Consider the following 23709-nt stretch of genomic DNA (forward strand, 5'->3'; position numbering starts at 1 on the left):
ATTTGGGCCTGTTCTCCACCCACACTCCTCGTTCTGCACGCGTCCCAGGATTATTTACAGCTCGGCGCTGGCACTGCCTCAAACCCAATTTGGCAGGTCTGGCTGTTAAAAAGAGCTGCTGCATCACTGGCTCCTCCATTTTATCTGCAGTATGAAGGGCCTTAGTCAAACTTTACACCTCCCTCTAATCTGTAGTGAGTAGGGCCATAGTCAAACTTTACACCTCCCTCTAATCGGCACTATGTGGGGCTTTAGTCAAACTTTACACCTCCCTCTAATCTGCACTATGTGGGGCTTTAGTCAAACTTTACACATCCCTCTAATCTGCACTCTGTGGGGCTTTAGTCAAACTTTACACCTCCCTCTAATCTGCACTCTGTGGGGCTTTAGTCAAACTTTACACCTCCCTCTAATCTGCACTATGTGGGGCTTTAGTTAAACTTTACACATCCCTCTAATCTGCACTCTGTGGGGCTTTAGTCAAACTTTACACCTCCCTCTAATCTGCAGTATGAAGGGCTTTAGTCCAACTTTACACCTCCCTCTAATCTGCAGTATGAAGGGCTTTAGTCCAACTTTACACCTCCCTCTAATCTGCAGTATGCAGGGCCTTAGTCAAACTTTACATATCCCTCTAATCTGCAGTATGAAGGGCCTTCGTCAAACTTTACATATCCCTCTAATCTGCAGTGTGTAGGGCCTTAGTCAAACTTTACACGTCACTCTAATCTGCAGTATGAAGGGCCTTAGTCAAACTTTACACCTCACTCTAATCTGCAGTATGAAGGGCCTTAGTCAAACTTTACATATCCCTCTAATCTGCAGTGTGTAGGGCCTTAGTCAAACTTTACACGTCACTCTAATCTGCAGTATGAAGGGCCTGGACTATCTTGAACCTTGGTAGTTTTCCAGAATGCATTCTCCTTTGTGTTTTTATCTTTAAACTGTGACAGATTTTGAAGTGACAAAAAAATATTCTATTCTCATAATAGGAATTTATAATATTAATTTTGCATTGTTTAACTTTCTCTTAATGGTATTGAGAAATTCTGGCAATCATTGAGAAAGGCTTCCTTCTCTGCATGGAAACATCGTTATAATTCAGTGCAAACAACACAAAAAAAACCCAAAAAAAACACCAGGAATACATTTTTTTTTTTACGGGTCTTCCACATCTTAATGTCAGTCACCCCACTTACGCCTTTGGTTTAGTGCTGACACAAGATGTCCCTTTGCCATCATTGTAGCCCTGAGCTGAATGCTAATAGCCCAGTTTGGAGCCATTTCATTGGGGGTCACAGTAGCACGACCTTGCAGACACCTCGCCTCAGGAACTGATGTAATCTCACTGCTTCCTGTTCCTGTTGTAAAGACAGCATCTAGCCAGGGCCGGTTCCAAATCTCCCTGAATATCTATAAATCCCCGCTTCCATTATTAAATTATATAATTTATTTTCACCTTATTCCTTTATTCTTTTAGTAGGCCGGTGCTTTTACCAGGAGGGATTTCAGAAGGCCATCATGGCGAGACACAGACATAGAACAGGAATAAAAAGAACACAGATACAGTTGGTAGTGTATTATCACAGTAGTAAAAATGACATTGCCTTGTACCACCAAATTTCAGGCAGTGATTAGAGAATTGTTCATTGTTACAGGAATATAGGATCTAGTATCCGAAGACATTGTAGGTGTTTTAGTCAGAAAACCTTAATCCTGAAGGAAGCTGTGAGGAAGGATATTATGATGAGGTCAACATGGTCCTGCTCTTCAGCGTTCTAGTGTGAATTGGCTGTTCTATTCAAGACATTATGCCCTAATGTTTCACAAATTAGGGCAAAGTTGGACAAAGGTGGAAAGTGTGATCGGAGGATGGAGAAAATGGTGATAATGGCATGTTGTTTTCTTGTGGTTGTTTTTAATCTTGGTTTTTATGTAGGTGTGAACTTACATTTCATTGACCTCATAAAGGTGGATTAAAATGGCCTAACTGACAGACATGTGATGCATAACTGGCACTTTGCTCTTTATATCCCTGCCTATATTATCCGGTCCAAAGAGGAGAAATATGTCACAGTGCAGCCTTACACCAGCCAAGGGAAGGATGAGATCGGGTTTGAGAAAGGGGTCATCGTGGAGGTCATCCAAAAGAACTTGGAAGGCTGGTGGTTCATCAGGTGAGTGCAGGAGTTTTGGGGGACGGGTGGGGGATTTGGGGACTTTATTTTGGTGATTGCCGTACTGCGTTTGTAAAGAAAAACACTTAAATTTAAGTTTGTTAAAATGTTTGTCAAATCCATGTTCAGTTGACATACAACATGAAGGTTCTGTATGGTATTTGTGAATCAGACCTGTGTGAAATACATACTCTCTCATAATTCTTTGGATTAAAATACTTTTCTGTGCTCAATTGATCTTGCCTGGTGCAAGTGAGACAACCAAGAGGACCAGATGGCAGGTTTCGCACTTTTTGAGAGTTTTCCTTTGCTTCCATACACTGGACAGGCTGACTGTTGTGGGCTTCACCTTTACTCAGATACTTGGGGAACGAGGGATGGGCCCCCGCATCGTACCTGAAGAAGGTGAAGGAGGACTTCTCCCCCCGGAAGAAGACGCTCTCCGGGCCCGTGGAGATCATCGGGAATATCATGGAGATCAGCAACCTCCTGAACAAGAAGGCTGTGAGCGAGAGGGACGTGTACGCAGAGCCTGAGGCCCAGGAGGTGCCCCTGAGCAGGCGTGAGATCGGCCGCCCCGTGCCCTGCGAGGACCCCAGCAGCGGGGCAGCGCTGCAGGACAGCAGGGCGTCCCCCGCCATCGCCCGAGTCACGCCTCACCGGGTGGAGTTCGGTGAGATCCCGCTAACACACACACAGCGTGCTACACACGCCCACACACTCACACAGCACACTACCCACACACACGATTCATCCAACGATTCTTACAGATCCAGAAACTCAGGAAGTACGGATCAACAGCTCATCGTGAAACTCCCTTAGGGACCCATTGTAAAGATGTCTGCATAGCCAGATTTAAGCGCAGACCAATTTGGCCTTTAATTCGGTCCTCTCTCTGTTGTTTCTGTTTAAACTGTCATGGAATGATTATTGAAGGTTAAGATTTGCAGGCTATTAGAATGCTAACTCATGTGTCATGATGGGCTAGCTATTGTACGTCAAAGGAGCATGTAGTATGCAAATCAGGGCTCTTAAATGCTGAAATTAATGTGTCAGATATGCTCTCATACATGTACAAGCTTAATAAACCGAGGAAGACTGTCAGTTTGATTCAAACTGAAAGTGAACCCAAGAACAGAAGGGTATGCGGTCTGTGTACTGAGTGTGCCTTCTCTTTCAGTTCGATATGGTGAGAGTTTCAGTGTATTGAACAATAATTTCAGTAACAATACCTTGCAGTATTTATTTATTTATCACATGGTGGAAATGCTTTAGAAAGCAGCTGAACAACCTTGTTCAATTGAGCCAGAATGGGGTAAACTGGAAAATTAAATGTGAATGAGCTGAACTTATATTCAAACTGTGGAAAACATACTAAACACAAAGAGGTTGGGATTGTAAGTCAGTGATTGATCTGGTGATTAACGATATAACCCCTCCCCTCCACCCACAACCATCCAGAAGTAATGACGAAACATGTTGGCTAATGAGCCATTCACTTCCTTTAAAAATGTAATTTGGAACAAAACAACTGAATAATGTTCAGTAAGACACAGCAGTACGTAATAATGGTGGCTTCAATCCAGAACCTTTTTTACTGCCAATGTCCAGCCCAATGTTGTTTTTGTAGCGCAGAGAAAAGTTAACTTAATTCTGTGTGCAGATGCAAATTAAGTTCATTTAGGGTTTGCCAGAAGTGAAATCATATACCCAACATTTCTACTGCAGCTACAGAGAGTTCTGTGGTTTCTACCTGTCTGGCTTCGAACCTAAATACACTGTACACGGATCACAGTACGTTTACTGATCCACTCTGCATACGACAACTCAGGTTCATCATTAGTGCAGTATACTCCACCATCACTTCAGTGCTCAAATATGCTCTTGCGTGAAAACACAAACAAATTCCCCCATGTTGATTCAGCAACTATCTATCCAAAGCATCAGTCTTCCAGTCCGTCTATTTATTCGTTTTTTAATGTATTATACTAGTGTTTATTGCTGTGTGTACCAAATTAATTAATGATATGTTATCCTCCAGGTTCCCCAAACCTCCGTCAGAAGCCGCCACCTCGAAGAGATACTAGTCTGGTCAGTTACTCTTTTATGCCTTTTTGTGTTGGACACAGCTGCGACATTTGCTTTTCTCAGCCACAGCTTCAGTTCACCAATCTGTCTTGCTCTTTCAACAGGGGTTACTGTTACCAAAGCCTCCAGAGCCCCCTACTGTAGAAGCGGAGTACTACACCATTGCAGAATTCCAGTCCGAGATATCGGACGGGATCAGTTTCCACGGTGGACAGAAAGCTGATGTGAGGGTTTAAATATTCTCAAAGGGATTTCATGAGATAAACATGATGATATGAGTTTCATTTTTGCAGCATAATTTTCTTCAAGTTGAGTCCTATCTGGACATTTATTTAGCCACGTTAGTACTGTGGACATTCAAGCCCTGTCACTGCACAGGATTTGAGAAGGAAATCTTAAAAAAAAACACGTAGGACTGAAATTGAAACTGAAGAGATATTGTGTTCGGGCGTCTTCAAGGAAAGACAGTCAGATGTGGTCAAAGTTGTACTTCAAACATTGGCTTGGAATGTCAGTTTAAAACAGATCAACATCCTCTGTTTTTGTTCTCACTTGTATTTGAACAGCTGTGCAAATGCGTATTAAAAAGGGTTGTGCTGTTATGCACACTGCCTGATCAGTTTACTCTCTCTGTGTGTGTAGGTCATTGAGAAGAACTTGGGGGGATGGTGGTATGTCCAGATTGGGGAAAAAGAGGGTTGGGCTCCTTGCTCCTACATCGACAAGAGGAAGAAACCCAACCTCAACAGGAGGACCAGCACTCTGACCAGACCCAAGGTCCCGCCCCCAGCCCCGCCAATCAAAAAGCAGGACTCCGAGGATGCCGCCCCTCCAGGCAAACCCGTCGCCGAGGCGACGGAGCCCTCCGGCAGACCCGTGTACGAGGAGCCGGAGTACGACATTCCGGCCATCGGGTGCGACCTGGACTTCGACCTGGACTTCCTGAAGGGACAGTTCTCGACCATGAACGCCCGGAGCGAAAACGCGTCCTTAAAAAGGGTTTCCCACCCGTCCTCGAAGTCCTCTCCCGCCTCATCCCTCTGGAGGCGCTCCTTCAGGTCGGGCGAGTCCGTGGAGGATGTGGGGCGGGAGGAGTGCGTGTACGAGAACGACGGCTTCCGGCCGCGGCGAGAGGACAGGGAGTCTGGCGGCGATTCCGACTCGCCGAAGTCCAGCCCGCGATGCGCCGCGCGCATGGCCTCACACTGCTCCCCGCCGGGCGGCCGGGGGGTGAAGAGGGTGCAGTCCCGCACGCTGCCCCTGCCCAAAAGCGAGGGTGCCACGCGCCGCTCCCCCTGCCTCGAGCCTGTCCGCGCGCTGGCCAAGAACCCGGGGCTGCGGAAAGATCTGGAACCTCAACCCAGCCCGAGCTCCGCCACCAAACCCAAGCCTGTGGTCAGACCCAAACCCCTCCTGACCAAGTCCGAGCCGCAGAGTCCAGAGAAGATGGACATCGGCGCCCTCCGCAGGCAGCTCAGGCCCACGGGCCACCTGCGGCCCGGTCTGCGGACCTCCAGGGGAGAAGACTCTGAGACCGCCTCGGTGGTCTCCTCTGAGGATTCAGCCTCGTCCCGAAGCAACTCGGACCTCTCCAGCATCTACTCCAAGGGGAGCAGGAGGGATTCGGATTTCGAGGCCTGCTACTACAGGGCCACGAACGGCTACGAGAAACTACAGAGCTCTGAGATTAGCCTCGCGGCGGGGGCGGAGGTGGAGGTCCTGGAGAAGCAGGACAGTGGCTGGTGGTACGTACGATGCGGGGACGTTGAAGGCTGGGCTCCCTCGTACTACCTGGAGCCGCTCAGGCCACAGTCGGACGGGGCCAGTTCAGGGTCCGACGGGACCCCCTGCAAACCGGGCAGCCTGAGCAAGTCCAACAGCCTGGAGAAGAATGAGCAGCGGGTGCAGGCTCTGAACAACCTCAACCAGAGCCTGCAGAGGGCCGTTACCCTGGCCGCGGCCTCGCCCCCCATCCCGGACAAGCCCCCTGGAGACTTCGCCAAAGCCGGCGGCCCACCCTCCTCCCCCGCCGTCACCGCCAACGGCTCGGTGAAGATGCGGAACGGGGTGCGGCAGCTGGCCGTCAGGCCCCAGACCGTCTTCATATCGTCCCCCGTCAAGGACACCAACCTCCTCACGGGCTCCCTGCGGAGGAACGAGTCGCTCAACCCCTCCGGCATTACCGCCGTGCGCCGAAACTCCTCCTTCGGCACCGTACCGGCCCAGGCCCGCGACGACAGCCCGGACCGGCGGGACCTGACGGGGCTGGTCGGGGGCTGCACGCAGCGAAATGCCATCCCCGTATCCGCCGTGAGGCCCAAGCCCATCGAGAAGGCCCACCTCATCCACAACAACCTCCGAGAGGTCTACGTCACCATCGCCGACTACCGCGGGGACAAGGAGACCATGGGCTTCTCGGAGGGGACCTGTCTGGAGGTCCTGGAGCGGAACCCAAACGGGTGGTGGTACTGCCAGGTGCTGGAAGCAGGGCGCTCCCAGAAAGGCTGGGTGCCCTCAAACTACCTGGAGAGGAAGAACTAGCACTTTTCGCTAACGTTTCAAATACATTCTTATTTTTTAAAACAAACGTCAATGCAAAACTGTTAAAATATTTGAAAAAGACACTTTCGGAGATGGTTTATTAAAAAGGTATGCAGTATGAGAGGACTTAAATGTTCTTTGTTATATTCGCTTGAAAACTGAGTGAACAAGTGGAGCAGGCACTGTAGTGTCTTAGGGGGGAGAATTGCTATCGGTATCAAGGTTAAAGGAGGATATTTGTGTGATATTTTTTCTGAGCAGGGTCATTCTATTATCCCTAATATGGGTGCCTTTTGATGACCTTAAACAGAATGAATACATTGAGGAATTGAGGAAACATACATGCAAATGGCGAGGAATCAAAAACTTTTCTGTGCAATGCAAAGAAAAAATATCCAAATGTTTGAAGAGAACATTTGTGCAGGAATTGGATTAAGCTTTATTGATAAATGTTTGTCAACTAAATGCAATACTGAGATTGGGGTTGTCGTGGCTCAGCAAATCCTTCAGTTCTTCTCTCGAAACTGTGTGTGTTCTCTGTCTGGTGTATCTCAGCTTTAGTCTTGTGACTTCCACACTCAGCAGCCAGCAGCCAGCCTGAATCTGAAGCTGTGTATTATTGCACTTCTCAGAGGTTTATGTGTAAAGCAGTGTAGCTGTAGCTGTTAAATGGACTTTTAGCTGTTACAGCTTCCAATCATTGAAATCTGACCAATTCTCATCTGATATTGAGAAACAATACAAGGAAGAACACACACAAAGACAGTAAAAAAAAAAATCTAGTCAGCAAATTGTCCATTGCTGACCTGAGCTTTACTTTTTGTTTTTTCTTACTTTCTTCCTTGTTATGCACTCCCATTACATGGAAGCATCAGTGTTGGAGATAGTGTCTGTTGGAAGTTTAGTGGGAACACAGAGCAGTACTGGAAATTAGATTTCAGCTTTGCCAACCAGGGATGTAGTCACATTCAGCCAGAAATGTGATCCACACAAATCAAGAGCAACAATGCAGATTTCATATGTAGTGCTATATGCCTACAAATGAAATGCTAATGATTATGAATTGATTTTGGAGTTTTAATATTGCTGTGCAGTATTCGTTAAATTAGCTACATTTCCTGGCAAGTTTACATTGATATTTTGTATGACTATTTATATTATTCTATTATTTAAAGCAGTATGGAAAAGATAACCCGAATCAGAGCAATCAATCAAAAATGAGTTATGTCAATGCATACCTGGGGACTCTTTCTGGTTTCTTGGTTTTGAGCCAATTTTAAAACCAGAAGGCTGGGATATTACTCATATTATTATTTTATGTTAATCACATGTTTTTTATTTTATTTACCAAAGCACGGAATGACTTAAGCCAATTCAATTGGCTGATGTTCAAGACTGCCAAAATATTGTCTCACAAACAGTATAACAAACTCTGGGTTTAAGCACAAACTTTTTATTTCTGCTGGGCAGTATTAAATATAGCATTAGACAAAAGAATTTTAATTTGCAGCCCTGTTTTATTGAGTAAAAATAGTTACTTTATGTAACTGCACATGAACAACAACGATAGCGTAATTTTTGGAAATAAATGCACTTTAAAATCTTGTCAAATCTGGGTGCATTACTTAAAGGTGCAGTATAATTATTCCCAATCACAGTAATATTATTTATTGGATTTCCTTTTGGTTTTATTAAGTGTTTAATTTACTTTTCAAATGGTCCATTGTACTTTTGTGGTCCAAAAGTAGCTCATATTATGTCAGTGCATTGGCAAGTCATTTTAATTTGGGCAGATATTCAGTTGCCTTTCCAAGTTTCAAAAGTAACTTTTGTGCAACTTGCTCAGACCTTTATTATTTTTCCATTGATATGCATTCATTAATGGAATCTGTGAAATAATGCCCTCTGGGGATTAATAGCTGTCACTACAGATGCAATGCCACTGTGCTTCCATTGAAACAAAACAAGTATAAAATAGCTGGATACATTTCATATTTCCTGACTACAAAATAAAAAGTTACTAAATATTAAAATGCTTATTTTTATTAGGCCTTTATTGGTGATATGATCCCCCCCCCCCCCCCCTTCTCTAAATTGTATGTTCTTTATCCAAGGCTGTACTGCTGGGTTAACAATACTGAACACTTCTTACAGTATATCATTGTGTGACTTTATATAATGCCTGATTGCTTTGTTTGCCAATTTGTGTACATATTGTGACATGCCAAATCACACGTAAGATTAGCAGAACTGACTTGGGTGTGAATAGATTCCAGTGCCTGGTGTTTCTCTCACAGTTCCACTCAAAGCAATGAGACTCACATTTATGATGCGTTGTTAAATACAGCTTGTGTAATGATTGGATCTCATTTGGACTTTCTACCATGGTCATCATAAAGATTGAAGTTACATTTTTGTATGAGGATCCTGTGTAATTTTTGAACTTCTGTTGATTTAAACATGAACTGGAAAATATGTCCATCTCCGTCCACCTGCTTATGACGAAGGCATTATATAAAACTGCTAAATTATTAATGTATAGTACAGCATGTACTAAGGTGCTAGCTAATTACTTTGAATTAAAACATACCTGCTTTGCATTTATAAAACCACAAGGGAATATAATTATTGCGCTAATTATTCTACTAATTATGTAGTAGCATTAGTCTGCTGTTTACACATATACAAATGCGTTAAATGCAAAAACATTGGGACAGTGACGCAACTTCTGTTGTTTTGGCTCTCCAGCACATTTGAAATGGAATTGAATTGATTTGAAATAAAACAATGGATATGCAGTTAAAGTGTATACTGTCAGCTTTGATTTGAAGGTATTTACATCCTTATCGGGTGATCCGTGTAAGAATGACTTTCCTCTTATACATAGTGCCCCCATTTTAGGGGAACAAAAGGAATTAGACAAATGAACATAATCTTAAATAAAGTAATCCTGTTAAGTACTTGGATGCAAATCCTTTCAATATGATGACTGGGTGAAATCAACAAACCATACTGTAGGAGTCACCAGACACAGAAAGTGGAATGGGCTTCCTGTTCATCGCTAATTGTGCCACTCTCCCAGTATTTTACATTTAATTAGATGATTTATTTATGAGTCATTGTGCTTTTATTTTCATTTATATTCCCCCCATCATTCTACCCTGATCGAGAATATGTGCAATAGAAGGGGGCATTTCATGATGACACAAATTTGACCATCTCTGCCTTTTCTTCTGTCCATGAAAAATGAGCTACACATGTGACTGAACAATGTAGCTCTGTATATAATTTTCTGTGGAATACACATAATATTGTTCTGTTTTTATATCTGTGTGTCATTCCTCCTTCTACTGTACCCTCAGACATGCCATGGCTGATGAACCCTTTTTTAAACATTTCAAACGTGTCTGTATTCTCTGTATTGCGTTTTTGTAAAGCCTCATGTCACTCTGTAAGGCTGACGCATGCTTATGATGTCAGATAAAACGAATATAAAAGAGACAAATATTTTGTTCTATTAAAAATATCTGGAGAAAAACTCAACTCGTTACAAATGTGTAGGGCTCCCCCTGCTGGCCGGCTTTGGTACCCATTGTCGGTTCACGGCTGCGGCTGGTCGGGGAAAGCCGGATGTTTTGAGCAGTTTCGAGGCTCTGTATGTCTTGGTTTCCCCAGTCCCTGTTTTAACTCTCAGACAGCTGCTGTAACTGCCCAACTCTGTGCCACTGCCTTCAAGATGGCTGACCCTCGGCCACCCTTCCAAGATACTAGCAGCAGCACTTCCATAGATCCGGCTGCCTCGAGGACATGGCCTGTGAGATCATCGCCTGAAAAAAGCAATTGGTCCTTAACTTTGAGTCACAAAAATCAGCTCCTACTTCGGTTTTATTATGTGCGATTCATTGAGATTCATTATTATAATAAAAATGACCTGAGAACTGATTTTTGTTTATCTTTGAGCATGAGAAATATCAGGTAAACAAACTGCTGCATTTGCTAGAGACTTCTCAGTTGGATCGTGTGCATATTGCATTTACAATACATTGAATCTGTGCTGTGGAACACAAGGTTTGGGGTTTATTGAAAATATTCAAACAGCTGGAAGAGTTTGCTGTTTCTGACGTGTCTCAGACAGGAAAGTGTCTCATTAAGTCACCACAGGCCTTCCAGAAACAGTGCTTCCAGAAACAGCATTTTTATGACTGAATTTCAGGTCTTTACTTCATGAGCAAAAACAGGAATCCAGAAGTTCGGATAGGTGGAAATCTTTTTGAGATTTTGACATAAATGGTCTCGATTAACCCCAATATAGATCATGACCTAAACATAGCCTGGTTACATACTAGTCAGCTAGAAAACTTTCACTTTACTAATGTAGCCAAGTTTTCAACTGAATGCTTAGACACTGCTCACTGACTTTTCAACCCAAGTGTTCACTGGGTATTCAGACAACACTACTTCACACTATGGTGGAATTTTCATTCTTCAAATAAAGACCCATCTTCTTTGTTTTGCAACACTGGATTGCAGATGTTATCATGCAGTTCATGATAGAGTTGTGCTGATGGAAGTCCTGCTGTGCCAGTGCTATTCATCCAAGACGACTGAATAAGACGTTTACGGGTTTTTAAAATGTTCTTCAACAGATCTGGCCTTTGCAGAAGCTGGGTCTGTTTGCTCTTGTGTATACTAACATTGTCAGTTGATTAGGTGGACTAGATTGGAGAGGCTCAAATGGTGTTGAAATAAAAAAAATAAAAAATAAACATTGCAGGGGGCTGGGTATGTGACGTTGCCTTGGTAACCCAAAAGTGGGTCTGAAATGGATACGTCCTCCCAGAACTCATTGGATTTAAGTTAATATGCAGCAACAATTCCACCCAACATCCTGACCAGCGTCCTATGACTAATCACTGTGATTATATTAGTGCCGGTCTGTTTTATGATTGAGAATGTGGTCATTTGGGAATGAGTTTGAGAGAGAGAGGCATGCTGGTGTAGAGATTCGGAGATGCTCTGCTTGTAAGCCTCTCGTATGTAGATGGGAACGCATTAAGAATGATAGACTGCATCCACTCTTAATTGAAGAGTGTATGAATTCTGTGCACTTTCACACTGTCAATTAAGCAGTGCTTAAATCTGCAGTTCTGTATTTAAAAGGTAATCATGACTAACAGTAATGCCATTCGCCAAGCTTAAAATCAGCTCAGTTAAGTGTGCACGGCTGCGAACTGGGGAATTACAATTTTCACATTTTTACAATTCCTCTTCTGAGATGATATTTGTGTAAAGTTAATGAAATCTTGAGATCCTTATAGAAGCTTTTTTCAAATCGCATACTCTAACTCTTAAGCTGTGAGAGGCTCATCTGAAATCAGTTCAGTGAATGATAAGAAAGCCGTATGTGTGTGTGTGTGTTTATGTGTGCATGCATGTGTGGTGCGTGTGTGCGTGTGTGTGTGTGTGTGTGTGTGTGCGCGGTGAGGCAAATTCAAGAGAACTGTCTCAGTACACTTGGAGGTGGTACTGGGAATAGATGCAGGATGCGGAGGTGATGTGGCCTGGGCTAAGGTGTAGCGGTCTGAAATTGTGTTCGGTTTAAATGGAACATGGACAGTTCTCTTTGCTTTCTAATTGCATCACAGATATCTTAGTCTTGGCTCGTGGTTGTAATTTCCACTGTCCTTGAGCAGAATGCATGAAAATAGCATTTATTTTTCAAGCACACTTTTGGTTGAAGGAAGAGAATCAGAAGTGCTGAAGTACAGATTATAGCTATGGGCATGTGAAAAAAATGTAACTTGCAAAACTGAAGTAGGCTAGAAGGCTAAACGTGTAATGATACATCTGACATGGAAAATGCTACATACTTGGGGGGCCTTAATTGGCTGTTGCTGCAAAAACTACAACATAACCTGCATAAATAAAGGTTCATAAAAAAATTAATAAACTTTTTGTAGCAAACTGAATGGAGTTCAAATTACTCATTGAACTTGCATGTAGTTCATCTTGATAAAGATATTATCTGCCTAAATTTGGCAAGGTTTGGTTTCCACCTGGGGCCTGTCCATCTGTCCTCACGCACTTCTTCTTTTTCTTCTTCATTTATTTTTCGATTTGCTTTCAAAATGTCTTAATTTGTTCCTGTTTTCTTTGTATCTTACATTGGGGGAAAACCCCAATTGTAATTTCAGTAGCCCATCTAATTATTTGTCAGAGGTAGACTACTGTATGTGAAACAGTTTGGTAAGGAATTTATGCTGCGATTGAATCTGGCTGAATATCGCACAGTGACTGAGCTTCCTTTAAGCAACCTCGATAGATTAATGTCAGATACCATGAAGTTCAAGCATTGATTTGTACCCAATAACTCCCAAGGTCATTAACAGACAAACCGCTTCAAACTTCAGACTTTAACTTGCTCAACTAATTAACTTCTAGCTGCATGTTATGCACTTTCTTGATTTTTGAATTCATAATCAAAAGGTTGCCGTTTGCCATCAAAGGCAAAATGATTAATTCGCGAATAATAACAAATAATACTGACCGCTAATCGCGATGGCGCACAGAGCGATTGTCACCAGAGAAGCACAGCTTGCACCTGTTAAATAGGAAGCCGCACAGGTGGTGTGAATTAGGCAATCACATTGGTCATATTCATCTTATTACTGGTTATCTTTATGGCGCCGTTTAGCCACCTAGTCGCATTACCTTACATTTGTTACGGATCGTCTGGCCATCAGGGAATAACACAGTCCCTGTTTCCAGACTAACACATTGATATTTATTTAATTTTGATTAATGAGCTTCGTTTGCGCGCGATGCAGACAAAACAAGTAGGCCTCAGATACATCTCTATCAAATGATAAACTTCTGTATCATGTCATATTTCACATTTTTCACCGCGCTACGGGCGATTGAACACTTATCCTTGAACATAAACTCATCGTATTAACTACCTGCTACGGCTGGATTGTTCCAGGTACTTATGTTTTGGACAAATTATATTTTGTATTATCCACTAGGTGGCAGTGTTTGATCTACCAAAGGCATCTACGGTTTTGTCATTTAAAGCCTCTGTCTTGCCTGTCCTGTTAAATATCGTGATCCATCCATTTAAACTGCCGTATTTGACAGATTTAGTCCGCAAATGGATCAGCCACTTAAGCTTTACATTAATTGAAAAAATGTAACCACAAGTTCACGCTTTGATTTTAGTCATCTGCAACACAAGAATTAAGTAAACATTAACAGACAAGTTGACTTCTATAGAATTGTCGGTCTTTGTCCAAACTGCCAGCATTTTCAGAATCCTTTTTCCTGAGCTGTCTCTACACACGAAGATTTCTATTGTTTTTTAAATATTTGATTTCATTCCATATGCGTTAAAGTGCTCGAAAATTGTTTTATTAAAAGCCAGTTAAAGTGCCATTATGCTAAAAAGGTACTGCATTACACTCACGCAGAATAAAACCAAGTGTGTGTGGTCTGAAAATAGTCAAGGCAAACAAAACGCTTACTCTGGCACACCCATACTAACTGAAGACCACATTGACTGAACATCTGCATACTCCCGCACCAGTTATACAGGTGTGGCAAGACAAAATAATTGAATGGGAAGGGTTTTTCCCCCTGAATAAACAAAGGTTCGTTACTCATAAAACCTGATCGTTAGCATTTACAGCACACTGAGTGCGATGAACTAGAGACTGATAAGCGCATGGCAGTTGGGACGAGTGCAGCATGGATTCAATCCACATCCATGAAATATGGATCGTACGCTAGTTCCCAGCTGAAGTACCTAGTGTGCTTGATTGAAACCGCACTGTACACTGGATGAATCATAGCTGTCAAGTCTCATGCATTAGGCCTGAGATTTACACCATGCGGACAGAATTTGTACTGGGTGGGTTCAATCAAAACAAACTTGGTTTGAACATTTCACAATGTTCAATAAACAGTATTGTGGTGGGGGGTTTTTATGGCAGAGTTTGCATAATTTAAAACCCAACAATAACCCATAAATTTAAACCCACATTGCATTACAGAACAGTAATTTAGCAGATTTTCTTATCCAGACCAACTCATAATGTAACAGAACAGGAGTGCATTTACCTGGTAAAACAAGTAATGGTATCTGGTCTGGATAAGGCCATTCCCACATCTACATATACAGGTATACACTCACTGAGCGCTTTATTATGTATTTATTGAGTCTTCTGCTGTAGCCTATCCACTTAACAGGTTTGACATGTTGTGTGTTCAGAGATGCTCTTCTGCATACCACTGTTGTAATGTGCGATTATTGCATTACTGTCACCTTCCTGTCAACTTTTACCAGTCTTGCCCTTCTCCACTGACCTCTCATGTTTCTGCCTGCAGAACTGCTGCTCACTGGATGTTTTTTGTTTTTCACACCATTCTCTGCAAACTCTATACTCAATACTATTGTGTGTGAAAATCCCAGGAGATCAGCAGTTTCTGAGATACTCAAGCCACCTTGTCTGGCACTAACAATCATTCCACGGTCAAAGTCACTGAGATCACATTTCTTCCCCATTCTGACATTTCATCTGACAAGCAGCTGGACCTCTTGACCATGCAGGCTTCTACTCATTTAGTTGCTTCCACATAATTGGCTGATTAAATATTTGCATTAACAAGCTGGGGTACAGGTTTGCCTAATATAGTGCTTACTGAGTATATTATGCAAATGAAGAACCAAAATAAAAATCCTGATTATGTTTAGACTAAAATGCATAAAAACCCCTAAGAAGAAAGCCTGAACAATACAAATTGACAGTAAGCTGAACTAGTATAGGAGTCAGGAATGTTCATAGGTGGGTTAGGGTTACTAAGATGCAGTTTGAAGAGGTAGCTTTTGAGGTAGCTTTTGAGAGGTAGGCCAGTGTACATAAGTCAGTATCATGACTGGAAGACTACTAATTAGAATTTAGTTAAAGTAAAGAACTGTATCTTGGACTTTATATTTCTTTTGAGTGCATAAACCTTAACATAACTCAATGATTTAAAAAGTATTTGAACAGAAACCTGGCATAAGACTATTCTGCCTTGTCAGTTGTGAAGACAATTCGAACAGAAATATCACACTCAGACCTGAAGTGAAGTGTGAAGATTTCAGTAGTTTTTTTAGCCTCACATCCATTTAATTTACAAATCCACAACTCATATGAGCCCACAGCCCTCAAGTCATCTCAGACAGACACGTTTACAAACAACTAGAAACCAGCAAGGAACACCAACCTGCAACTCAAAACCCCGCTGTAGATATTTTAGACAACCGCAGGTTCAAAGAGAGGTCTGCTTTCCAAAGTATTTGTATACGAGAGAAAAGATTTATCAGACTAATTTTTTTACACATCAGTGTACTCTGCATCACTTCAAAGAAACATTTATGTGAGAAATGGCCCCTGAGGTCTGGTTTATGTTTTTTGTGTGTTATGCTACAATCTAAAACACTTCAAGCAGTTTCTACACTAAAAAACAGATGATGTATATGGAGCCAGCTTTGCATACCTCTACGCTAAACATCGCAGCCATGAGTAATAGTTGTATATTCTTTCAGGCATTTTATTTTCCAGATACTGAACTGAGGCAGCCACTCCACTGTTTGGGCTGGGTTTTCTTTTAGGGTGGTGGTTGGTAAAGTCACCTTGCTTCATCTGAGTGGAAGAGATGTAAATCTTAAAGAGAATAGAAAAGTAAAAAAGAAAAACAGGAGGTTGAGGTGAAGCACGGTTGAAACGCAACCCGATCGCTTTATTGACAGACACATTCATTGCACTCAACCAGAAAACAGGATTTACAAGCAGTTCAGTCAAAGCTATTTCTTAAATAAACAATGGGTGAGTCTGTCGTACTGCGAAATCTGAGTAGCGACGCAAGGATGATGGAGCCACAATCGACCCGACCGGATTCGGCAGATTTTGGTTTGAAGAGAGAGTATAAATGCTGGCTTTGCAGTCGTTGGTTTGATCCTAGAGCATGTTGGTCATTGTTGAATGATAGGACTGGCAGTAGGGCTGGCTATAATCTATTATGCTCTAAAATGTTGTCAGGATTTTTTTTACCATTCACCTTGGGCCACTTTTTTTCCAAGGACTGTCTCTTTTGAAAATTCAATTCACACATGAATTGCGACGTTTAACACAGTAGACAGTACACAGTAATACATCAAGACAATAAATAATCATAACCTTGTACAGAATGTAATGTATATGTGTACTGTGTTCAGAACAAAACATGTTTGCAGGCTTTCCAAAAAAGGTTAACATTGATTTAATTATTGGGAAAGAATATTTAAAATGGGTAGATAGAAACCATTTGTACTGTAAGATAACGAGCAGTCTTTCACATGACAAAGAGGCACAATAAAGTCAATTATTTGAAACTACTGCAGTAATTACAGTACAATACACTTTTATAAAAAAGACCATAAATTCTACATTCTGTTATGAATTAGCAATTAGCAGCAGCATGTCTGTGTGTTCAGGAAAATGTATGCATCAGCACTGGAACATGACAAATGGTTAGCAGCGTAGTTTAAACCCTAAAGCTATTTCATTTTCCATGACATGAAGCTGTTTCTCCCTGCACAGCACCTTCAGTAATGTCTTCTCAGGAGTGTAATTAGGAGCCGATTCTGTTACACGCTCTGAGGCCCAAAGAAGTCTTAATCTGAGATGATTCATAAGCAATGCTTGTAAACCACATTACTCTTATGATCTTGAGAAACTATAATTCATACTACTTTAAGATGGAGTATCACGCAGGTGCAAAGGTAGACATGTTCACAGACAAGTCTGAGTGAGCTTGACCATCAGCTATTAGATTTTACCACAGCGTAAATATTTGAACTGACCAAAAGAAACCTACAGATTTAGAAATGTGTTATTTTACTGAAGATGGATCAGATAAATGCAGCTTTCAATTGAAGAGCTTTATGTTCTTCAATCTCTGATTGTCCTTGCAATTTTATGGGCTATATACAGTGGGGGTCAAAAGTCTGAGGACACTACCATGAACTCATTGATTTCAAGGGCTAAGAGTGATGGTACTCTTTTTATAATTCTTATTTCAAGAATGCATTTTTAAATAATACAAGACAAAAAAGAGTTAAGGTATTTAACAAAGGTCAAAATTGTTAGTACTTTAATCTTTATTACCATCTTCACTCTGCTTGGCATTGATTCCAACAGCTTATGCAACACCTCATCTTCCATTTAATCCAGAACTTTCTCAACACTTCCCATAGATGATTGGCTAAGATTACTGAAGAGGCCTCTTCCCTCTTCAAATGCTCCCACAGATGTTCCATTGGGTTCAGGTCTGGTGACTGTGGTGGAAATTCCATCCTAATAAGCTCCCCTTGTCCTCAATAATGTTTTCTTTAGAAGTGTCATTGGAGTATTATGATTGCATTATTCCTCAAAAAATGAAAACAACCAGGACTTGATAGTGTCCTTAGACCTTTGGTCCTCACTCTATTGAGGTTTGTGGAATACAAAATGCCTTTTACAACCATTAAAAATTATACTTTGACAATATCAACGCCATTGATACTCTTGTTAGGGAAAGAAAATGCAGCCATAGAGCAATTTAGCTTAATTGTCCAAAAATATGGCTAAATATATGGCTTAATATATTCTAGCCAAATAATGAGCTAAAAATAATTCTTAAATGTTTCATCTTTTAAGATCTTGGATAACAAGACTAAATAGCAAAATTTAACTTCATGTACCTTTCTATGAATGAGCTGAAGAATGACTTGTCATTGTTTCATTAAGACATAGGCATACTTGCTCTTCCAGATGCCAATAAACTGTTGCCACATTCAGTAGAACCTGAATTTTAGATTTTCATTCAGTTTGTGTGACAGAATACTACACATCCCTATGTACACTGGCAGTTTGTTTAAGTATCCGTACCCCAAAGCAAAACTGATCATTTGTGCTTAAGTTGTTGCTGGGCTGACATCGGATCCTGGCACTTTTGTGGTCTAACCCCTGCTGACAATAACAGCTCAAGCTAGGCTTTGGAACAGCTGGTTGACTCCATGCTCAACGTGGTTTGACCAGATCAAGCTATGTTTTGGACCAGCTAATTAACAAATTAGCTAATTTAGCCAATTTGGAACAGGTCATTTCAAGCTGTTCATAGTTGGATTTTACACCAGGGATGTAAATGTTAACAGTTGCAAGCAAACCGGTAACACAGCTGAGGAGAAATGTGTGGAAGAGATAATCCCTTCTCCTGTCTTGTTCACGCTCTTTTGGAACAGCAGGAACACTGACCTGGAGGCATTCTACCACAGCCTCAGTCGGACAGGAGGTGAGCCTTCACACATGAAAGAGGGTACTGTCAACTCGGGAACGGCGTTTAATTTACACCGAAGCAGCGGCACGTTAAACACAGGCGCGGTACCGTCTCTGGACTATGTATCGGGTGAGTCGCGTGACGTCACAAGTCAGGTCTGCGTTGTGTCGGCATGACGACCGTCTCGGTGACACCGGCGTACGATGGACAGCCCCTGAGCGCTAGCATGCTAGCACGGGTAATGTCACGGTGTCACGCTGCTTTCAAAAAATGTGTCTATAGTAAAAAAGGGCCAGAGAGATTCTGTGGTTTAGGTCAATTCCATTCCAATTTAGACAATTTAGTTCATAAGTTGTAAAAACCTTGTAGAACATTAGCGGCCATTTTTCACTTCATCAACTGGATTTCTGTTAATTTCCTGAATTGAAATTGGAATCGGCCCAAACCCTATGGGATTCTTAAAACACCTTCCTTGATTACATTGCAGCTGCCGCACAAATCTAATCCACATTTTAACAGCTTGCCAGTCTTAGAACTGATAAGGTACTGGTATTAGTAGTGGTGATTTGTATACACAAGTGCCATAGACCCCTGTGATAACATGTTTCCATTAAGTCTTTGCGGTCAATACTGTGACTCCCTCTGTGTGTGTCTGTATACTGCTGTTAGTTTGTGAGGGCTCTTGTCCTCACACCCAGTGACGAATGACAGAATAAAATCTGTATACAACACATTTGGGGCCAATTCCATTTCAATTCAGTTCATTCTGGAAACACACTGAAAAAGGCCCGGGATGTTCTATAGAAATTTCTCTATTAATTTTGTGAATTTACTGAACTGAAATGCCCTAACCCCAGCCCTGGTGCACAATAGAAAGCGGGTGTCCTGTTGAGGGAACAAATTCAATGCACATTCTGTTCCTGCAGATCTGAATGTATTAGCATGTATGTCAAAAAATAATAAATAACAGGAAGGGAACAATGTCCCCCATCATTTCATCTGTGTATCATACATAATATAGAAAAGTAAGCTTTTTTTCTTTCATACTGCAAGTCCATCTTTCACTACAGGTCCAAACAGACCTGCACTCCATGGTGAGGACGCAAACAACTCAGTCACTTTTAGCGTTGTTCACTGTGGAGTCCATGTTCAATCTGCTGCCAGGACTAGTCAACACAAATCACACACAAAAGCAGAGGTTACACCATACAGCATAGAAAGCAATTGCCAAGCGGTTCTGGAGGAAAAATATCATAAAAAAAACACAAATAAACATTTCATTACTATCTCTCCAAGGCCCTTACCAACTGCATTGGAACGGTTTTGGAAGAAAACAAAACAACAAGTGAAAAAATGTTCTCTCATCGCCTTGACCCAGGCACAACAAGAACCTAAAGATCAACAGAAATGAATTCCATTAAAAGGCGAGGTCCACTCCACTCTCAGGCCTGCTTGACAACAGACTGATAATTCACCCCATCGGTCCTGCCATTCGCCTGGCCGATGTCTTAGGTCTCTGAACCCTGGCGAGAAGAACATCACGTGGTTTTACTCCTGGAAGAGTGTAAGTGGTTTCGGCGATGGCTGAGCCTGCAAGACACGACGCGGACCTCGATTGGACGGCTGCGACCCCCGCGTGACCTCGCAGGTACCATGGAGCGAGCAGCTTTCCCCAGAGTGAGCCCAGGCGCCCTACGTGCTGCGGTAGGTCTTTATGATGTCTTTGACCGCCCTCCTGCAGATGGGGCAGCAGGGGTTGGACATCTTCTTCAGCTTCAGGCCGCAGGTGTAGCACAGGCACATGTGCCCGCAGGAGTAGATCACGGCGTCCACCATGTTCTCATAGCAGATCGTGCACTCGTCGCTCCAGGACCCGGGGGCTGATGGGAAGGAGGAGGACTCGGAGAGACTGACGGGCGAGCTGGGAGTCGTCCCTGCGGAGTTACAGTAAGGCAGAACTTCACATCTGGCTCAGAAACGCACAGGATGACAAACTGTCTACAGCTTATTAGCATGGTTATTCAGGGTCTACTGGCGCATCAGTCTGTATGATAAGTGAGCGAGTCATCTGAAAAGTCTGCTTGTCATAATACATTTACCGTATAAATGCCTTTTCCCTTTCTTGTTAAAGACCTGGAACAATAACTTTTTCATAAATGGGAAGTTTTTACGAAGGCACAAAATGAAGATGCATTCTTACTTTTCATAATTTCTAAATAAGAGCCCTGGAGGTCTGTATGGACAGTTAAATAAGTTAATTTCTGATTGGAAGCCCACAAAACATTTGCACTGCTGATTGGCTAAAATGTAAAAGCCATGTTAGTTATTAATGACCAATACCAAATACTGCTGTAGTGAGCCCGATAATAACTTAGTGGCTTTTAGAACAGACTTACTGTGATCATGCTTGGTTGATTGAGCATAATATTGTAATACAATTGAAATAATAGGGTCATAAGGAGATGGTTTGTTTGTGGCCATGTAGTGTAGTACAGTGCTACTCAACTCCACATCCTGTGGGCCGCAGTGTCTGCAGGCATTTGCTTCAATCGTGTCTTACACCACCTGATTTCACAGATTATTTTACCTGCTTGTTTCAGAGAAGCTAATCAGTGAAATCAGCTGGTGTAGCACACGGCAGGAGCAAATACCTGCAGACACTGCGGCCCGCAGGGCGTGAAGTTGAATAGCGTAGGTGGAAGAAAAATAGTCTATGACTTTAATTGTACAGGGCCATAAGGAGATGGGGTTGGTTCGTATCCTGTCTCTGGCGATATAGTGTTGTATAATTGTGGAAGGCTGGTTCAGCCCTTCATAAGGAGGAAGTGCGCTAACCGTCGGCCAATCGGCTCAAAGCCCCAGGACAGCTTCCGTTGAGGGCGGGCTCAAAGCTGCACGTTCCTGTGGGGGTGTTGGGGGTGGAGTTGGGGGTCCCGGGGCTGGACGGCCCCCGGAGGTCACCGAGCTGAGCCGAACCTGCCATAAGAAAAACATTTTTTTTTGTTACTTTCCATCTCGATACACAGGACACGTTTCACACTGGGTTTAAACGCTTTTATTCTGAAAGATCAGGGCTGAGGTTAGGCAGGCTGTGAAACATGGCGAGCATAGCGGGGCTCGGCCAATGAGAGACCTGCAAAAGTGTAGCCATCTCTCTCAAAGAAACGGCTGTGTGTACATTCAAAATGAATGAACCCAACACACAGTTGAGAGGTTTCCTTGCATATCAAATTATTAGCATTCTGATCGAGACCACAGTGCCACACCCAGACAGAGAACATAAATCCATCCATCCATCCATCCATTATCTGAACCCGCTTATCCTGATCAGGGTCGCAGGGGGGCTGGAGCCTATCCCAGCATACATTGGGCAAAAGGCAGGAATACACCCTGGACAGGTCGCCAGTCCATCGCAGGGCACACACACCATTCACTCACACACTCATACCTACGGGCAATTTAGACTCTCCAATCAGCCTAACCTGCATGTCTTTGGACTGTGGGAGGAAACCCACGCAGACACGGGGAGAACATGCAAACTCCGCACAGAGAGGCCCCGGCCGACGGGGATTCAAACCCAGGACCTCCTTGCTGTGAGGCGGCAGTGCTACCCACTGCACCATCCGTGCCACCGCAAACATAAATCTGCTTTGACAATAGAGCTGAACGGAATGCATCTCTTTATTGTAAGTTATTTCCATTTAAAGTTATTATTATGTCAGCATGTCTGCTATTGAATTACAAAACTAACATTTATAATGCAGATAAAAACCAGACAATAACTAGTACTTACACAATGAGACTGGGGTATATATAATATACAAGCATATTAATATGAAGTTCCAAGACAATATAGAAAATATAAAATCAGTCATGGAAGTCATCAGACATTACCGTCAAAGGATATTACAATCATTATCAATCACTGCATCAATCACTGCAATCAGTAGACAAAGTCCTTGCACAACAGTGTCGATCCTGTATCCACCATCCTTCATTTCAACCTTAATCTGGCATATGCGACTACTAATTAGAAGCTCAAGAAAATATGTAGCTGTTGAATGAGGTGTGCTTTCTTAGGCATAGAGTAAAAACCTAGAGGACGGTAGATCTCCAGGAACAGGGCTGGCTACCGCTGATCTACAGTACATGATGGAAGAACAAAATGGCCGAAACATCATTGTACTTTAATGAATGTTGTGCATTTGAACGCCACAGGGCGGTATGTAGGTATAGTGCTCCTTCCTCATACCTCCTGTGTAAGTTAATAGGTGTTCACCTCCTGTGAAACTTAGTAAGAGGCACTTAAGGCTTGCCATACCTTCCCAGGACAGGGGAACACCAGCATCTCAGATTCCTCTCCAAATGACAGGGGTGGAAACACACATGCTGTGACTGACAGAAGTGGGGAGGTATCCTGTGATTCTGGCTCCACACTGAACGCTCCCACCACAAGCACCGTCTGAGCCTTTTCCCAAGGGCAGAGCTAGGATGAATCTCAAAACGTCACTACAGGATCAGAGGTAACCAACCTTAGTCATGGAGAACATTGCGTAACAATCGACCT

General features: G+C 42.6%; 2 protein-coding genes across 9 annotated transcripts in view; one reads left to right on the forward strand and one right to left on the reverse strand.

Moving 5' to 3' along the window:
* Positions 1-9281, forward strand: part of LOC133118084 (SH3 and PX domain-containing protein 2A-like) — an 88990-nt gene extending 79709 nt beyond the window's left edge. For all 5 annotated transcript variants that reach the window (XM_061227784.1, XM_061227787.1, XM_061227786.1 and 2 more), the window contains 5 exons: positions 2060-2177; positions 2537-2850; positions 4219-4268; positions 4370-4489; positions 4908-9281. In XM_061227784.1, coding sequence (XP_061083768.1) covers positions 2060-2177; positions 2537-2850; positions 4219-4268; positions 4370-4489; positions 4908-6806 — 2501 coding nt within the window. In that variant the 3' untranslated portion in view covers positions 6807-9281. The remainder of the gene's footprint in view (positions 1-2059; positions 2178-2536; positions 2851-4218; positions 4269-4369; positions 4490-4907) is intronic.
* Positions 9282-16549: 7268 nt separating this feature from the next.
* Positions 16550-23709, reverse strand: part of LOC133118257 (E3 ubiquitin-protein ligase NEURL1-like) — a 70882-nt gene continuing 63722 nt past the window's right edge. For 2 of the 4 annotated variants that reach the window (XM_061228094.1, XM_061228095.1), the window contains exons 5-6: positions 21978-22118; positions 16550-21076 (exon numbers count right to left, since the gene is read on the reverse strand). In XM_061228094.1, the coding sequence (XP_061084078.1) occupies positions 20835-21076; positions 21978-22118 (383 nt within the window). In that variant the 3' untranslated portion in view covers positions 16550-20834. Of the gene's footprint in view, positions 21113-21977; positions 22119-23709 lie in introns of all 4 variants that reach the window. The other 2 variants (XM_061228098.1, XM_061228097.1) reach the window with 2 other exon arrangements.

Source organism: Conger conger, chromosome 18, assembly GCF_963514075.1.
Source record: "Conger conger chromosome 18, fConCon1.1, whole genome shotgun sequence".
NCBI lineage: Eukaryota > Metazoa > Chordata > Actinopteri > Anguilliformes > Congridae > Conger > Conger conger.